Source organism: Lepus europaeus, chromosome 5 (genome assembly GCF_033115175.1).
Source record: "Lepus europaeus isolate LE1 chromosome 5, mLepTim1.pri, whole genome shotgun sequence".
NCBI classification, from domain to species: domain Eukaryota; kingdom Metazoa; phylum Chordata; class Mammalia; order Lagomorpha; family Leporidae; genus Lepus; species Lepus europaeus.
The window spans coordinates 139,829,552-139,845,959 of NC_084831.1; the positions used below are offsets into that span (position 1 = coordinate 139,829,552).

General features: G+C 52.0%; 1 protein-coding gene and 1 pseudogene across 1 annotated transcript; one reads left to right on the forward strand and one right to left on the reverse strand.

Moving 5' to 3' along the window:
* The first annotated feature begins 296 nt into the window (after positions 1–296).
* Positions 297–8,708, forward strand: AOC1 (amine oxidase copper containing 1). The gene is made up of 5 exons (XM_062193798.1): positions 297–368; positions 4,854–6,445; positions 7,215–7,500; positions 7,803–7,935; positions 8,202–8,708. Exons 2-5 carry the CDS (start codon positions 4,858–4,860, stop codon positions 8,466–8,468), a joined length of 2,274 nt encoding a protein of 757 aa, XP_062049782.1. The 5' UTR covers positions 297–368; positions 4,854–4,857; the 3' UTR covers positions 8,469–8,708.
* A 6,980-nt stretch (positions 8,709–15,688) lies between these two features.
* Positions 15,689–16,118, reverse strand: LOC133761134 (large ribosomal subunit protein mL42-like; annotated as a pseudogene).
* Positions 16,119–16,408: the final 290 nt, after the last annotated feature.

Genomic DNA, 16,408 nt, shown 5'->3' on the forward strand with positions numbered 1-16,408 from the left:
AAGTTTCCCCTTGTCCTTATCGCTGGTCTCTGAAATGCACCATCTGTGTTAACAGATTATGGTATTGCGCAGTTCATAACAGCAAGACAAAGACTATGCTTCTGGAAGGCAGCGCTGTGACACAACAAATCCCAGGGAAACACACCTGGGACACAGGTGCTGCAGCAGTCAGCACCCCCCGCACCCCTTCACACCACTGCCCCTGCCCACCAGAGAAGCCCCAAGCCGGAGAGCTGCACCTTGTTTGGGCCATGCCCCTTCCTGTTCCTCCCTGGAGGGCGGGGTCCTGTAGACGTCAAGAAGGAGTCAGGACTCGGTGCTCAGGAACGAAGGCTGACAGCAGAGGCGAGCTGGAGCAGAGCACACAGGTACGTTCTGATGGGTGCTGGGGGAGAGCCAAGGAGGGGCTGCCTGGGGAGGGGAGCGAGCACAGGGAGAGGGGCACGAAGTGAGGAGCAAAAGCAGAGGAGTGGGGCAAAAGGCTAAGAGCAAGGGCCCAGAGGGAGGTGCAAAATGTTTTGATTGCAGACATCAACCAGCCAGGGGTGAGAGGGGAAGAAAGTGCGAAAAGGAGGTAGGTGACAGAGGAGCAGGAATCCAATCACTTGGGTTATCACCTGCTGCTTCCCTGGGTCTGTGTTAGTGGGAAACTGGAATTGGGGCGGAGCCACATATGCAACCCGCTAGGATAAGCACAGAGTGCTCACCAGGCACCAGCTTCTTCCTTGTCCTTCCCGGTCCCACCCCCATTGTCCACCTCCCATGCTACTCACATGGACATTGGAACAGAGGGCCATACTGGGGAAGGCAAAGGTCCCTTCCACATCTCCCTCCTCCCTCCTGCTTGGCAGAGCAAAATAGATGTTGTAAGGAAAAAAAAAAAATCTAAGGCCCATGGCATGATGCAGCAAGTTAAGCCATCACTTACAATGCCAGTATCCCATATCGGAGCTCTGGTTCATGTTCTGGCTACTCCATTTCTGATTCAGCTACTTGCTGATGCTCCTGGGAAAGTAGCAGGTGGTGGTCCAAGTACTTGGGTCCTGCCACCCACATGAGAAACCCAGATGGAGTTTCTGGCTCCTGATTTCAATCTGGCCTTACCCCAGCCATCACAGCTATTTGGGGAGGAGGGTGAACCTGTGAGTAGAAGATGTTTTTCTCTTTCTGTCCCTCCTTCTCTGTCTCCCTCTGCCTTTCAAATAAATAAAATAAATCTTTTTGTTAAAAAGAAAAAAAATCCAGGCATGGAAAGAGCTGGAGGTCCCCTAAATGCATACTACTTAGTGAGGGAAGCTGGCTTGAAAGGGCCGCAAGCTGTAGGAATCCAACTATAGGGCATTTGGAAAGGGCAAAGGTCAATCAAAGGTCAACGGTTGGCAGGAGTTGGGGGAGGGAGAGTTGAACAGGCAGAGCACAAAGCCCTTTTACTGCAGTGAGACTGTTCCGTATGTCATTCTAACCATGGGTCACGTCATCACACAGTGGTCAAAACCCACAGAACACCAAGAGGGAACCCTAACATAAGCTATGATGCTGGGTGATAACGATGTGTCCAAGTGGGGTGACCAGTTGTAACATATACACCGCTCTGGTGGATGCTGAGTGAGACTGGCCATGTATGCAGAGGAACTCTTGATACCTTCTGCTCTATTCTACTGTGAACATAAAATGCCTCTAAAAAATAGTCTAGTAAGAGAGAAAGATTTATCTAAAATAGTACAAAAAGAACTCACCTCTTACCTGTCTAGCAACCCTAGTCTTACCTGGGCCCTGGAATCACAAGAACCTATGGGTCCCTGGGCCTTCCCACCAGTGCCAGATAAACAAGACAGGACAACCAGAAGCAAGTCCCCATGTTGGGCCAGACCATGAAGCAAAACCAGAGCAGTGTGAGAGTCCTGGGATAGTGCGGCCTGGGATCTCAGAGACAGGATGTCTCAAACCAGCTTTGACTGAGCACCAGGGCTGGGAGAGCCCCAGTAGCCCACTTGCTCATCAAATGACAGAACAGGCCCAGCAAACACATTTTGCTTTTGCTGAGCCACTCTCAAGAATGCCTAATAGTGTGCAAGCTAAATATAACAGAATGTCAAAGAGCTGAGGGACAATGAGTGAGGAAGTGAACTAAGGTAGACATGGCCAGAAACATAAACTTCCTGGTTGCTATAGGGTTTTAGCCAACCTTCAGGGAAGGCACAGGAAATGAACTTGGCATGGATTGGGGTGGGGGGGTGGGGGGGCACTGTGAAGTTGAGTTTGTGTGGAAGGAAGAATACACAAGAAAATGGGTCTCTAGTGAACCAAAGGGCCGAGTTGCCAACACTTGTGAATTGGAAATAGGACAAGTGACAGTGCCCACCGTGCTTTGGGTTCTCTTTCCTGCTGAAGAAAGCCCAAGGGAAGCGCTGCTATCTCACAGCTACACCTAGTTCCTGCTGTGAATTCAAGTTTCTAGGTGGCATGCACCCCAAGTCCCACGCTGCCCCACAAGCCCCTCCTGGCCCCTGGGCTCTGGGAGGAAGCCATGCAAGGCAGATGCCCTGAGACTCAGGACTGCAAAGTAGAAACTGTTTTCTCCAGAAGTTTCTGAATCAGGGAGAAAAAAGCATTGCCTGTGAAAGCAAGAACTGCTCAGAATCCTTCAACCATCCTCATGTCCATGCGACAAGTCAGCCAAATGTATCTGCAGGAGGGGAGAAAGATCCAGGAACAGGCAGGATTCCTGGAGCAGGACTCCAAGGTCAGGCAGAGCCTTTAGGACGTCAACAAAGGAAACTCTTTCCCAATGGAGATGTGACGCAGGGGCCCGGCTGCACCCTCGGGGACAATGCAGGGTCTGGAGAAACAGTGGCTATGCAAGAGCTGAGGTCTCCCAGAGACTCTGCGCTCACAGCCAGGCCCCACCCCAGGCATGAGGGAAGATGGAGTGGGTTGTGTACACCGATCTTGAGGGAGACTTTACGGATACAGTCAGATGTAGCCCAGGATTCTACTGGGAGCCTGGGGTTAGGAGGTGAAGACTGAGCACACCCTCCTCCTACAAGGGAAGCGGAAGAGGCGTCTCCCTGAATTACTATGGGGTGACCTCCCAAGGGACCCTCCTGCCAGCTTTGGACCATGACGCAAGGGCTCCACTTGTGCCAAAGGAGACTGGGCAGGGCTATCACCTTGACCGCACCCCCACAGCCTCATCACAGTCACTGCTTAAAATGTTAAACACACAAGTGTCACGGCTGTCTCACCAAGATTTACTATAAAGGTGTTGGCTACTAACACCTTTAGGGTAAGCATTGTTGCAAACACATCCAACTGATTTCTGCCCCCAGCCCTAAGAAGTAGGAATCTGCTAGTGGAAATGGCTACAGCAGAGGTTCTTGTCTTTGCACAAGAATTCAGACGTGAGACAGAGAGGAGTGGTTAGCAAGGCAACAAGGTTTAATGGGGTAGGGCATCTTGCAGAACAGCTGGGCATCTCTCCAGACACAATCAGACTGCTGAGCTTACCTTTAGACTGGGGTTTATAGGGGTGTGGGGTCCACTTCTTCCCACCTTTATAAGGGGTCCATTTCTTCCCACCTTTTTCTCCTTCCTCCTTCTTTCTTCTGGACAAAGAATGTGCTGGATGTGAAGTAGGTAAAATTCCTCCCAAGGTTTTTTGTTTGTTTGTTTGTTTGTTTGTTTGTTTGTTTTTGACAGGCAGAGTGGACAGTCAGAGAGAGAGAGACAGAGAGAAAGGTCTTCCTTTTGCCATTGGTTCACCCTCCAATGGCCGCCGCGGCTGGCGCGCTGTGGCCGGCGCACCGCACTGATCCGATGGCAGGAGCCAGGTGCTTCTCCTGGTCTCCCATGGGGTGCAGGGCCCAAGCACTTGGGCCATCCTCCACTGCACTCCCGGGCCATAGCAGAGAGCTGGCCTGGAAGAGGGGCAACCAGGATAGAATCCGGCACCCCGACCAGGACTATAACCCAGTGTGCCAGCGCCGCAAGGCGAAGGATTAGCTTAGTGAGCCGCAGTGCCGGCCAAAATTCCTCCTAAGGTTTATTACACAATGATATGAGTCTGAGTAGCCCACTTGGCGCTGGGCAGAGAGGACTGTCCTAGGTTACCTTCCTTGGGGGAAGGCTGGAACCACTTATAAAGTTATCTGGGTATGGGCAGGACTTCATGGTGTAAAATACCGGGCCACGTCCAAGGTGTGCTTGCAAGGCTGCTGGGGCTGCTAACTCCTTCCTGCAGGGGCTTTGCTTTCCTTGGGCCCCTCTCACACACATAGGCTAGTTTCTAACCTCCTGCCTAACACTGCTGTTATCCTTTCCGTATTAATGTCCAGAAAAGAGAGCTCCCACCCCGAGTTTGAGCAACATGGCCAATGATGTCACACAGCTTGTCTCGGTTTCATGACCTACCCAAGACTCTATGTCAGCAAACCTGCCCTTCGAATTCCTACACTAGATGCCTGATGGTATCTGCTTCAAAAGTATTCTGTTGGATCAGAACAGTAGTTTAGCTGTCAGAGCAGCTCTCCGCCTCTCCAGGGCACAGCAGAACTTTGAGGCCTGCAGGAGGCAGGACCTCAGGTCAGTTGGGATTCACAGGCTGGGTAGTGCCCTGCAGTGCTGAGATAATGCAAGGAGAGGGTGGAAGAGAAGGAGTTCACTGGGGTAAGAGAGTCCACAAGACACTAAGAGCTTTCCGGAGGAGCTAGGAATAAGCAGACTGACCCCTGAGGGCGTGCAGCTGTGTGTGTGGCCACAGCTACCCCTGCAGACTGCCTCAGGCAAGGGTGGGGCGAGGTCTATACTCCAGGACCCCAGGCTGATGGAATCCATTTCCTCCTCCTCCATTCCAGAGCCATGGGGCGAGAGAAGCTGGCCCTGGGCTGGACCACCGTGGCAGCGGTGCTCCTGGTACTGCACATGGCCTCGGGGGAGCCCTCCCCGCAGACCCTGAGCAGCAAGGCCAGAGTATTCGCAGACCTGAGCACCCAAGAGCTGAAAGCCGTGCACAGCTTCCTCTGGTCCAGGAAGGAGTTAGGGTTGCAACCCTCTAGGGCACCCACCATGGCCAAGAACTCGGTGTTTCTCATCGAGATGCTACTGCCCAAAAAGCACCATGTGCTGAAATTTCTGGACAAAGGTGAAAAGCGTCCTGTTCGGGAAGCCCGAGCTGTTATCTTCTTTGGAGCCCAAGAGCACCCCAATGTCACAGAGTTTGCTGTGGGGCCGTTGCCGCGGCCCTACTACATGCGGGCACTGTCCCCTAGGCCTGCACGCCAGCCATCCTGGGCCTCCCGGCCCATCTCCACTGCAGAGTACACCCTCCTCCACCAGGTGTTGCAGGAGGCCACCAAGCCCCTGCATCAGTTCTTCATCGACACCACTGGCTTCTCGTACCAAGACTGCCACAACAGGTGCCTGACCTTCACCGACGTGGCCCCCCGCGGCTTAGCGTCCGGCCAGCGCCACAGCTGGCTTATCTTACAGCGCTCTGTAGAAGGCTTTTTCCTGCACCCCACGGGGCTGGAGCTGCTTGTGGATCATGGGAGCACAGATGCCCAGGACTGGACGGTAGAGCAGGTCTGGTACAACGGAAAGTTCTACAGGAGCCCAGAGGAACTGGCTCGGAAGTATGCAGATGGAGAGGTGGACGTGGTGATCCTGGAGGGCCCACTGCCCAGTGGCCAGGGGGCCGAGAGCATGGAGGAGCCACCCCTCTTCTCCTCCTACAAGCCCCGCGGGGACTTCCCCACCCCCATCAATGTGGATGGCCCCCGCCTGGTCCAGCCGCACGGCCCGCGCTACAAGCTGGAGGGCAACGCCGTGCTCTACGGGGGCTGGAGCTTCGCCTTCCGGCTGCGTTCCTCCTCGGGGCTGCAGGTCCTAAATGTGCACTTTGGGGGCGAGCGCGTGGCCTACGAGGTCAGTGTGCAAGAGGCTGTGGCACTGTATGGAGGACACACGCCTGCGGGCATGCAGACCAAGTACATCGACGTGGGCTGGGGCCTGGGCACTGTCACTCACGAGTTAGCCCCTGGTATCGACTGCCCAGAGACCGCCACCTTCCTGGACACCTTCCACTACTATGACGCCGATGAGCCCGTGCGCTACCCCCGGGCCCTCTGCCTCTTTGAGATGCCCACAGGGGTGCCCCTACGGAGGCACTTCGATTCCAACTTCAGTGGTGGCTTCAACTTCTACGCGGGGCTGAAGGGCCAGGTGCTGGTGCTTCGGACCACGTCGACAGTCTACAATTACGATTACATTTGGGACTTCATCTTCTACCCCAATGGGGTGCTGGAAGCCAAAATGCATGCCACCGGCTACGTCCACGCCACGTTCTACACTCCCGAGGGGCTGCGCTACGGCTCGCGCCTGCACACTCACCTGATGGGCAACTTGCACACCCACCTAGTGCACTACCGCATCGACCTGGATGTTGCAGGTAGGACTCAGCACAAGCCTCCTGTGAGCAAACGCCTGCATCCGGCCCCTGGACGTGATACTAAACCTCCCCTGGGAGCACAAAGCCAGGAACATCTGCCTCTGTGAAATCTGACACTACACGTCTGTGTGTCCCTGGAAAATGGGGAAAGTGAATGGCGCCCCAAGGGTTCCCCTGGCTGCCACACTGTGCATCCTGTCCTAGCCCCAGGGCTGGGTTGAGATCTATAGAGAGGATTGAACAGCTAGGTATTCATGGGGAAGGAGTGAGAGTGGTGCCCAGGAGGTAAGAAATGTCACTGCCCAGTGCTGTGAGATGGAGATGTCACCACAAAAGAACAGCATGGGTGCAATGCCGGGTCAGCCTGATGTAACACAAGGCCACCAAGACCAGAGCAGTGACTCCCGCACATTTAGCCCCATTTGGCCCTCTGGGCCTGGGACACACTGGACAGTCTCTCATACATGGAGGAAGATGGGTTTCCCCTTCTCTGTGCCTGCAGCCACAGCAAATGCACTTGAGCACAGATCTTGAAAGACACTGCCCGGGCTGTAATGGAATCAATCCCCACAGCTGCCGTAATGGACCCCTGAGTCGTCTCCGAGCCCCTCTGGTTATTGGTTCTTATAGTCCCTTTCTACCGACCCCAATAGTTAGGCCAGTGCATCATCCTTATGACTGGCAGGTACAGCACAGCATAGAGATCCCAGTGCGGAATGAGGAGGGCTCATTTCTGAAGCTCACTCTCCTTCTCCTTGCATACCTTCAGGCACCAAGAACAGCTTCCAGACCCTGCAGATGAAGCTAGAAAACATCACCAATCCCTGGAGCCCAAGTCACCACCTGGTCCAGCCCACTCTCAAGGAGACGCAGTACCTCCGGGAGCGCCAGGCGGCCTTCCGCTTCGGCCGGACTCTGCCCAAGTATCTGCTCTTTGCCAGCCCCAAGGAGAATCCCTGGGGTCACAAGCGCAGCTACCGCCTGCAGATCCATTCCATGGCTGACCAAGTGCTGCCCCCTGGCTGGCAGGAGGAGCGAGCTGTCACCTGGGCCAGGTGCGGAGACCCAGAGGAGCCAGGGAGGGTCAAGGACAGCCCTCAGTATCTGTGTTTCTGCTTGTGAGATTCTGTGTATGTGTGGCTGTGTGGCTGTGTGGCCGTGTGGCTGTCTGTTCAGGAAGAGGCAACGGGAGACACATGCTGAGCACCTGCCTCAGTCTGGCTGCTTCCCAGGGAAGCTCTCTCCCTTGGGGGAAGGCAGCAAGCTTCCCCCGTCAATGACCTTGGAGATGCTCCCTAGGGGAGCTGCAAGGTCATCCCGACACCAATGGCCCCCTGGCTTCTGCTCGGCCTAACAGGTATCCCCTGGCAGTGACCAAGTACCGGGAGTCCGAGCAGTGCAGCAGCAGCATCTACAACCAGAATGACCCCTGGGATCCCCCCGTGGTCTTTGAGGAGTTTCTGCGCAACAATGAGAACATTGAGCATGAGGTACCGGCCCTGGCCCCGGCCCCACCTCTGCCTGCCTCTGGCCGCATCACTCTCTGTCCAGATCTGTCCCCATCCCAGGAGCAGTGGCTTAGCGCGTGGAGGACAAGTGCAGAGGCCCCAACAGACCCGCCCATCTCTGTAAAATGTGGCTTGAGGGGGTTCCAGGAATTGCCGGGAATGACCCAGATGCCCGAAGGCCAGAGCGACTTCTGGCGGTGGCCGCCTAGCATCACCCTCCCCACTGACACCTGCTCTCTCTCCCCCAGGACTTGGTGGCCTGGGTGACTGTGGGCTTCCTGCACATCCCCCACTCAGAGGACATCCCTAATACGTCCACGCCTGGGAACTCCGTGGGCTTCCTGCTCCGCCCCTTCAATTTCTTTCCGGAAGACCCGTCCGTGGCATCGAAAGACACCGTGATCGTGTGGCCGAGGGCCGAGGGCCCCAACTATGTGCAGCGCTGGATCCCCGAGGATCAGGACTGTTTGATGCCACCCCCTTTTTCCTTCAATGGGACCTACAGGCCTGTGTGAAGGGTCCCAGCCCACAGCTCCTATCAAAAAGCCAGAGGGCCTCACAGGGATGCAAAATAAACTTCACAGAGCCCAGCTCTGTGTGCTGCTTCTCAGGGGGATGGCACAGTGGGCTAAGGCCACACACACAGGCCACGCATGTGGGACACACGCATGCAGATGTGGGCCACAGACTCCATTCACCTCTTCCTGCCATACGCATCCCAGAGAAAACCCCCCTGGCTAATACAAAGGAAGCCCCCTGAGATGTACCTATCAGATTGCCTTTTTAAAACCTGAGATGGGGTGGGGGAAAAAAAACCCTGAGATGGGTAACCTCCTCTTGGAGCAGCTGCTGGGGAGTTCTCCTGTGTCAACAATGGGTATGTAAAATAGTGCAATGCAAAGGCAGATGCTATGCAGACCTTAGCAAAATTACAGGTGCCAGGGCCCTGTGGCATGCTGACCCCACTTCTGGGGGCTTGTCCCTAACATGTGTCTCTAAACACAGGGGAATGTGTGTATACTATAACAGCCAACATCTGGTAACAACCAGCTTTTCCACCTTTAGGAGGGAGTAGTTGGATAAACTACCCACAAGGCAATGTTAGGTGACTGCAAAAGAAATGTATGAGTGAGGATATCCTTGACCTCGATGGGGAAGAATCCTCAAGATGTACGAAATAAGAAAAGGAAATGAGTGTAGGATAATATAGCGTGTGAACTTTTGCATAAGCAGGGAGAGGAGGCTGTAGGCACTTCATTTCCACGTAGGTGATGAAGGGGGCATGAAGGGGGCGGGGAGCAGTGTAAAACGTTGGTGTGGTTGTTTTGTTTGTTGAGTGGTGGGAGCCAGAAAGGACAGGCAATGGCAAAAGCAGTAGGAAGGTGGGGGCTGGGGACAAAGTGGGGTGGCGTGAACAGGACACTGGGAGGGAAGGGCTCTGTATCCTGGCCACAGCACAGGCTCCCAGGAGCATCATCACTGAAGGGACCTGGGTGTCACTCCGTGCTGTTTGATGCTTACATTTTTGAACCATGGGGATGTGTTACCTGCTCAGCAAAATTAAAGTATAGAAGGGAAAGAAAGGAAAGGGGCATTGGAGGTAGAGAGGGAGGAAAAAGTAAAGAAAGAAAACTGGAACTCTTCCTGCTGGCCAGCGTACTGGAGCAGCTGCCTAGGGTGGACAGGGGCTCGCCCTCATGCCCTCCCTACAAAGGTGTCACACCCTGACCCCTGGAGCCTGTGAATGTGTTACCTGCCATGCAAAAACAAGGAATTTTGCAGGTCTGATGAAGGTAAGAATCCTGACGTGGCAAGTTGCACCCCCAGAGGGCTGGAGGCTCCTGGATGGAGGGGGGACCGCCAGCCGGGGTCTAGAAGCTGGACACAGACAACAAAACTTTTCCCCTGGAGCCTCCACTAGGAATGCAGCCCTGAAACCCTCTGGAGCAACACATTTCTGTGGTTTGGGGCCACTGCGTGGGTGGCAATGTGTTTATGGTAAATATAGGGACTGACACAGTGGCTGTGGAATTCCTATGCTGGGAGACTATCGACAGAGGACACTGGATGGATGTTGTTCTCTGGCTCAGAGCTGTCACCCAAGGCAAGCCCAGAGCCAGGATCACCAATGTGGAGCCCGGAGCAGGAGAGCCGGGCTGAGACCATCTAGGGTCAGCCTAGCCCAACAGTTCAATACAACAGATTTCTCCAGCAGACAGAAGGGAAGGCTGTGGCTGCCTCGGATCAACATTCTAAGGGTCGCTGAGACAGGAGCAGAGAGGGAAAGCGGAGTGGACACACTGAGTGGTGTCTGTGGGACTGTCACCTCCCAAGCACCCTGAGGGCAGCCTGAAGGCCGGAGCTGTCCCAGACCTGTCTGTGTTATGCATTCAGTGAGCACTCAGCGCCTTGCTGAGGGGCAGAAAGTGCAGGAAACAGAAGTCCCACATTACACAGTCCTTTGTATCCTCTACCCTGTCGAGTTTTTATCTCTCACCCCACACAGTCATCTTGGTCCTCCTCTTAGCTGCCACAACCACTCACCTTCCCTACTGAGACAGAGAGAGGACCTGAGCCTCACCCCTGCCTACGCATCCCCTGCTCCCCTCTCTTGCAGACTGCACGGAATGGTCCTCACGGTTACCCTCTTCCAGCCTCCTCCACTGTTGTCCTCGGCTCCAGCTTTCAGCCTGTCTCTCACTGCTCACCCTCCTGTAAACACCGTGCAAGCCTCAGGGTGTGACTGGCCAGGGATACAAAGATGAGGAAGACAGAGCACCCATCCTCAAGGTGTCTGCAGTTGTGTAGGGAGACAGTCCAGAGAGACAGTCCAGGAGGGGTGCCACCTAATGTGGAGGTGGACATCCTCAGATGGCCACCTGGTTTGGTTTCGGTTAGCAAAATTTAGAAGTCTGACAAGCAGCCCCAAGAAATGCCAGGCACAGCTTGGCCTTTGTGAATTCATGCAGCAAGTCTTCCTTGTGTAACGCTGACATCTAAAGTATATAGGCGCTGTGGGTAAAGCTGCCACCTGCAGTGCCAGCATCCCATATGGGCGCCAGTTCAAGTACCAGCTGCTCCACTTCCAATCCAGCTCTCTGCTATGGCCTAGAAAGGTAGTAAAGAACGGCCCAAGTCCATGTGCCCCTGCACCCGCATAGGAGATCCAAAAGAAGCTCCTGGCTCCTGGCTTTGGATTGGATCAACTCCCACCATTGAGGCCATTTGGGGAGTGAACCAGTGGATGAAGACCTCTCTCTCTCTCTCTCTCTCTCTCTGCCCTCTGCCTCTGCCTCGCCTTCTCTCTCTGTGTAACTCTGACTTTCAAATAAATGAATGAATGAATGAAATATATAGCATCCCCAGACCTGGAAGGCCAGTTCTATCTAGGCAGGTGAATTCTTCCCGAGCACCATATACACACAAGGTATGGGGACTGTTCCCACTGTCTAACCCTCCTCAATTGAGAGAACACAGAGTTGCTGATGTTCCCAGCCATACCCCCCAACCATAACCCAAGAAAGGGTGACCCCTGAACACAGGCTGTTCAAGGTTCCTGGTGACCAGCCTGACTAGTCCTCTGCAAACCCGATGCCCCTGAGAAGCCCCAGGTCAAGGTGGACAGCATGGTCTACCCAGCCATTCAGGGAGCTTCCCAGCATTCACAGGGACTGAAGGTGACATAAACAGGACAAGACCTCTCTTAGCTGGAGGGTCCCAGGAGAGAGTGGTGCCACTGTGTAGCTGACAGACATAGCTTGTGCGTCCAAGAGGAGCCAAAGAAAATGGGAATGTTTAAGGACAATGGGAATTTTTAAAGAAAATGAATTTTTGCCCAATGGAATGAGGAAACAAGGCCTTCAAGCAGGCCAGCAATTACACCTCAAGCAATTGTGCTTGTTCAGCAGCCCTTTCGATGGGTTTCAGCCCTCTGCTGAACCAGGACCAGTGGCACAACATGAGTTCCTTGCTTAAAATGATCAAGAATTTCACCCTGGTAAGCAGGGTGAGGCCCCAGCCCAAGATGCTGTTCCTGTTGTCTTCTCTCACAGCTAGCCTCAGCCACATCCCCAGGGCCACAGGCTGTGTTTCTAATAGTGACATAGCAAGATAGCACAGAACCTTCCCGTCCAAGCAATGCCTGCTTCTCAAAATGTGTTAAAAGAATACATGCCACATGTGGTAAAGGTTTTATTTTAACTAAACTCAAGCTTATGCAAACTAGAGCAATTACACACTTACCTCTGAATTATCTCGTCAGTAAACTTGTTTTTTACTAAAAAAGACTTCTCAACTATGGTTTACTCAAGAACTAATTCTTAATGCTTGGCCAGCCATGCACTGTTTCTCAGAGCACACAGACTATCTCAGAATGTGTTCTTCCTCTCCTGCTGGGGGAGGAGCTGTAATTTGTCACCATACCTGTGATAACTGATCTACTCCTTTGGACCTCATGGGATACCTCTCCAGGAGCTACTCCAAACACCACAACCAAAACCTGGAATTTCTGAAAGATGAGACCAGAATAAATCTGAGAGCAAGGAAAACTGTATCTGGTATTGATATCTGATCCAAGGATTTGTCCAAGGAAGTTAAAAGGACACTTAACAAACCCTCATGCTATTTGCAACCAAAGATTGGGGCTCAGAAAGCTCACACTGTACCCCATGACTGCCTGAGAGTTGATCCCATGTTACTTGACCCATTGCTACACAACAAACCACCCCCCAACAAAGGTGTGCAAAACAACAGCTACTTTACTATGTTCATGAATTCAGTGGGTCTAGGATCCAGATAGAACACTTTGGAGACAGGCCTGACAATGTCTGGGCCTCAGCTGGGAGAACTCAAAAACTGATGGCAACTTGAACACTATGGTGGAGGCCAAGAACTGTCTGGAAGCTTTTTCCTTATGTGTCTGGCATCTGGATGGGGATAACTTGAAGACTGTGTTCAACTGGGGTTGTAGACTCGGCACCTATGCGTGGCTTCCCAATGGGTTTGGACCATGGAGGGTGACAACAAACCTTGACATGGAGACCAAGGGCTGCAAGACCAGGTATCCCGACAAACGAGACAGAAGCAACATGCCTTCTATGACCGAGCTGCAGAAGCCACAAGACTTCAGTTCTGCCTGCCTCTATTGGTCATGACTGTCACCACTGCACCCAAGTTGAAGGGAAGAAGACATGGACCCCATAGGTCATGGGCGGAGTCCCCGAAAACTCAGAGGCCATGTGCCAGAACTGCCACTCCCACAGCTCACTTCCTCTATGATTCAGTTCTACTACCTGATGACTCAAACACGTTTCAAATGTTTTTTGGTTCCAGCTTCCCAGATGCTTTATATCTTGGAACAGTGTCTGAGGTTTGCATGCCGCATTAGAAATGCCAGATTTTTTTAAGGTTTATTTATTTATTTGAAAGTCAGAGTTACACAGAGAGAGAGGAGAGACAGAGAGAAAGAGAGGTCTTCCATCTGCTGGTTCACTCCTCAAATGGCTGCAATGGCCTGAGCTGCACCAATCTGAAGCCAGGAGCCTGGAGCTTCTTCTGGGTCTCCCATGTTGGTACAGGGGCCCAAGCATTTGTGCCATCTTCTAATGCTTTCCCAGGCCATCGCAGGAAACTGGACCACAAGTGGAGCAGCCGGGACTCAAACCAGCACCCATATGGGATGCCAGCACTGCACGCGGTGGCTTTACCCACTACACCACAGCACTGGCCTCCAAAATGATGGATTTTCTGCTCTTGTGGTGGAGGTGTCTTGATTTAATCCACAACATTCATGCTTACAGCAAAGCTGATGTGCTCTTGGTGAATAACTGTTCTCATCTCCCACGCCAGTTCCCATCAAGAAGCTGCTTGGTGGTGGCTGTGTCACAAAGCATTCTGAATCCACAACCAGGCTCGGTAAGCTACAGCACTATGGTGAATTAGCAATCTCTGTTGTAAACCCAGGAGGAGGGAGGAGCATGTGTATATCATGCACTTGTCATTTCTGGAAGACATCAATCTAATTATCAAACACTACCTCCAGTATTTGATACTGTACATCAGCACATCAGGACAGCTGAGGTCTACATAGTTTTCTTTCATAGTATCATATACTTACCCAACCAGGATGCTTAAATAAAATTTCACAACATCCATACCAATAATGAATTACATCCCAGTTTCTTTCATTCAGGCAATAAACATTTAACTCAATGTTTATGTGCTAAATGCTGCTCTAGGGTTTCTCCAAACAAGGATACGAGGATGAGAGACTTGGTCTCTGGTCTCTAGATGCTAGATCCAGCTGGACAGAGCTACTAATAATTGACAGTCCAAGAAACAGGAACCCAAAAAGGAGAGTGGGAGTCACCCTAACTCCAGTGTCTTGTACTACACACACTATACACTATAACTTGGCATGTTATTTAATCCACCACCTTGCTGATCTCCCAGTCACCAACCTTGTAGCTTACCAGTGGCAGCCACCATCCACACTTAGGGTCTACCCCACCATTGGCAGTCTGCCCACCCCATCCACAAGTAGGAGGCTGAAATTCACCCAGCACCCTCTCTGTTATCCCCAGCTCTGATTAAAGAGGAGTTTCTGGATGCTCCAGAGGATGTATCCAACAATATGAGGTTTTACCCACCAAGAACTGGGAAAAATGAACATCCTAAGCCTGTGAACCCAAGGCCCTGCTGCTCTCCTGTGGCCCACCCCTACTGGAGAGAGAAAAGTCATCAAAAGTCAAGCCACTCCTTAACCCAACTGAGGAAAGGCTCCTCTACAACCAGCAAGAAAGCCCAGACCACAACTTCAAAACGTGCTTCTGCTTCCAGCCAGCTTCTGATAGAATGAGCGCCTCCCACCATCCTCAGGGGTGTTTGGCCCTCTCTGGTGTGTTCCTACCATCCCTAGATCTCACATAGCTGTCTTCTATTGATTTGCTACACTTATTCTTCAGCATCTGTTCTTCCATGTTCCTTTTTGCCCCTCTCTCTCCAAGCAACCTCAACCCAGGCTGCACAGTAAGAACCACCTGGAGAGCTTTGTTTAGAATACTAGGTCCTGTGTTGCTGCATGCATGCCAATTATATCAGAATATCTGAGAAGGATCTTGAACTTTTTTATTAGACCTCCTAGCCATTCTTTTTTTTTTCTTTTTTTGACAGGCAGAGTTAGACAGTGAGAGAGAGACAGAGAGAAAGGTCTTCCTTTTTCCGTTGGTTCACACCCCCAAATGGCCGCTATGGCCAGCGTGCTGTGCCAATCCGAAGCCAGGAGCCAGGTGCTTCCTCCTGGTCTCCCATGCGGGTGCAGGGCCCAAGCACCTGGGCCATCCTCCACTGCCTTCCTGGGCTACAGCAGAGAGCTGGACTGGAAGAGGAGCAACTAGGACAGAATCCGGCACCCCAACCGGGACTAGAACCTGGGGTGCCGGTGCCACAGGCGGAGGATTAGCCAAGTGAGCCGCAGTGCCAGCCCCTCCTAGCCATTCTAATAAAAGAGCATCCAGGTTTGAGAACACTGTCCTTAACATCTACTGAAAACAAAGCCCACTTTTTGTCCCTTTTCTGAGCCCAGAACAATAGTTTAGGATGTCAGTAACTGTTTTTCTTTAATATTTAATGATTATTTTATTACATAACATATAATGTGAAAATACCAGACTGCATTTTCTCAAATGGAAAATGAGGCACAGGCTATCAATGCTGTTTGATTCCAAGAACTTCAGTATCATCTGTCCTCTGAAGGATCCGGTTTCTTACGACATCTCTGATCATGTCCACAAGGTTACCAACAGTGCTTAGAAGTAAAGAACATTCTGCTAAGTTTTTCTTTCATGGGTCCTTGCTCAAGGTGTTCACTTTTTTCTTCCAATATGATTTTCAGCACTTGATTAGATGCTTCTTCATTATTAAGCACAGGATCTGGTTGAAGGATAGGTTTTGTGTGTTCATTTGCAATGTCCACAGAAGGGCGACAGCATCCTACTGTCCTGCCATCCGATGTCAAAGCAGGCTCTTACTTTGCAATTATAGTCATCTGGAAGAAGAGAACACATAGATTTATGGCAAACACAATATACAGCTCCATTTTGGATTGGAGATAAATGCTTCAAGATCATTCTCTTTGATACCACCCATTTCACTGCCGCCGCCGCCATCGCCGCTGCCATGGTGTATCAAGATGCCGCTTATCAGTGGGGATGAAAAAAGATGCTTTGAAGAAAACTGCTTTCAAAATCTGCTTCTAGGCACACCAATTTTTGTCCTGCTGACATGCCATCTTACATAATTGGTTTTGATGATGGCACTTATATCTTTGTCATGACAGGTGTTTAAACACCAAATCACAAGGCTCGAGCACTTGAGCCCTGAAAAGTTGCAGACAACAAAGGACACTCTGAGAATCAAGGAAAAGTTGCAACCTGTCCCCTCCTCGGCCTCACCGTGA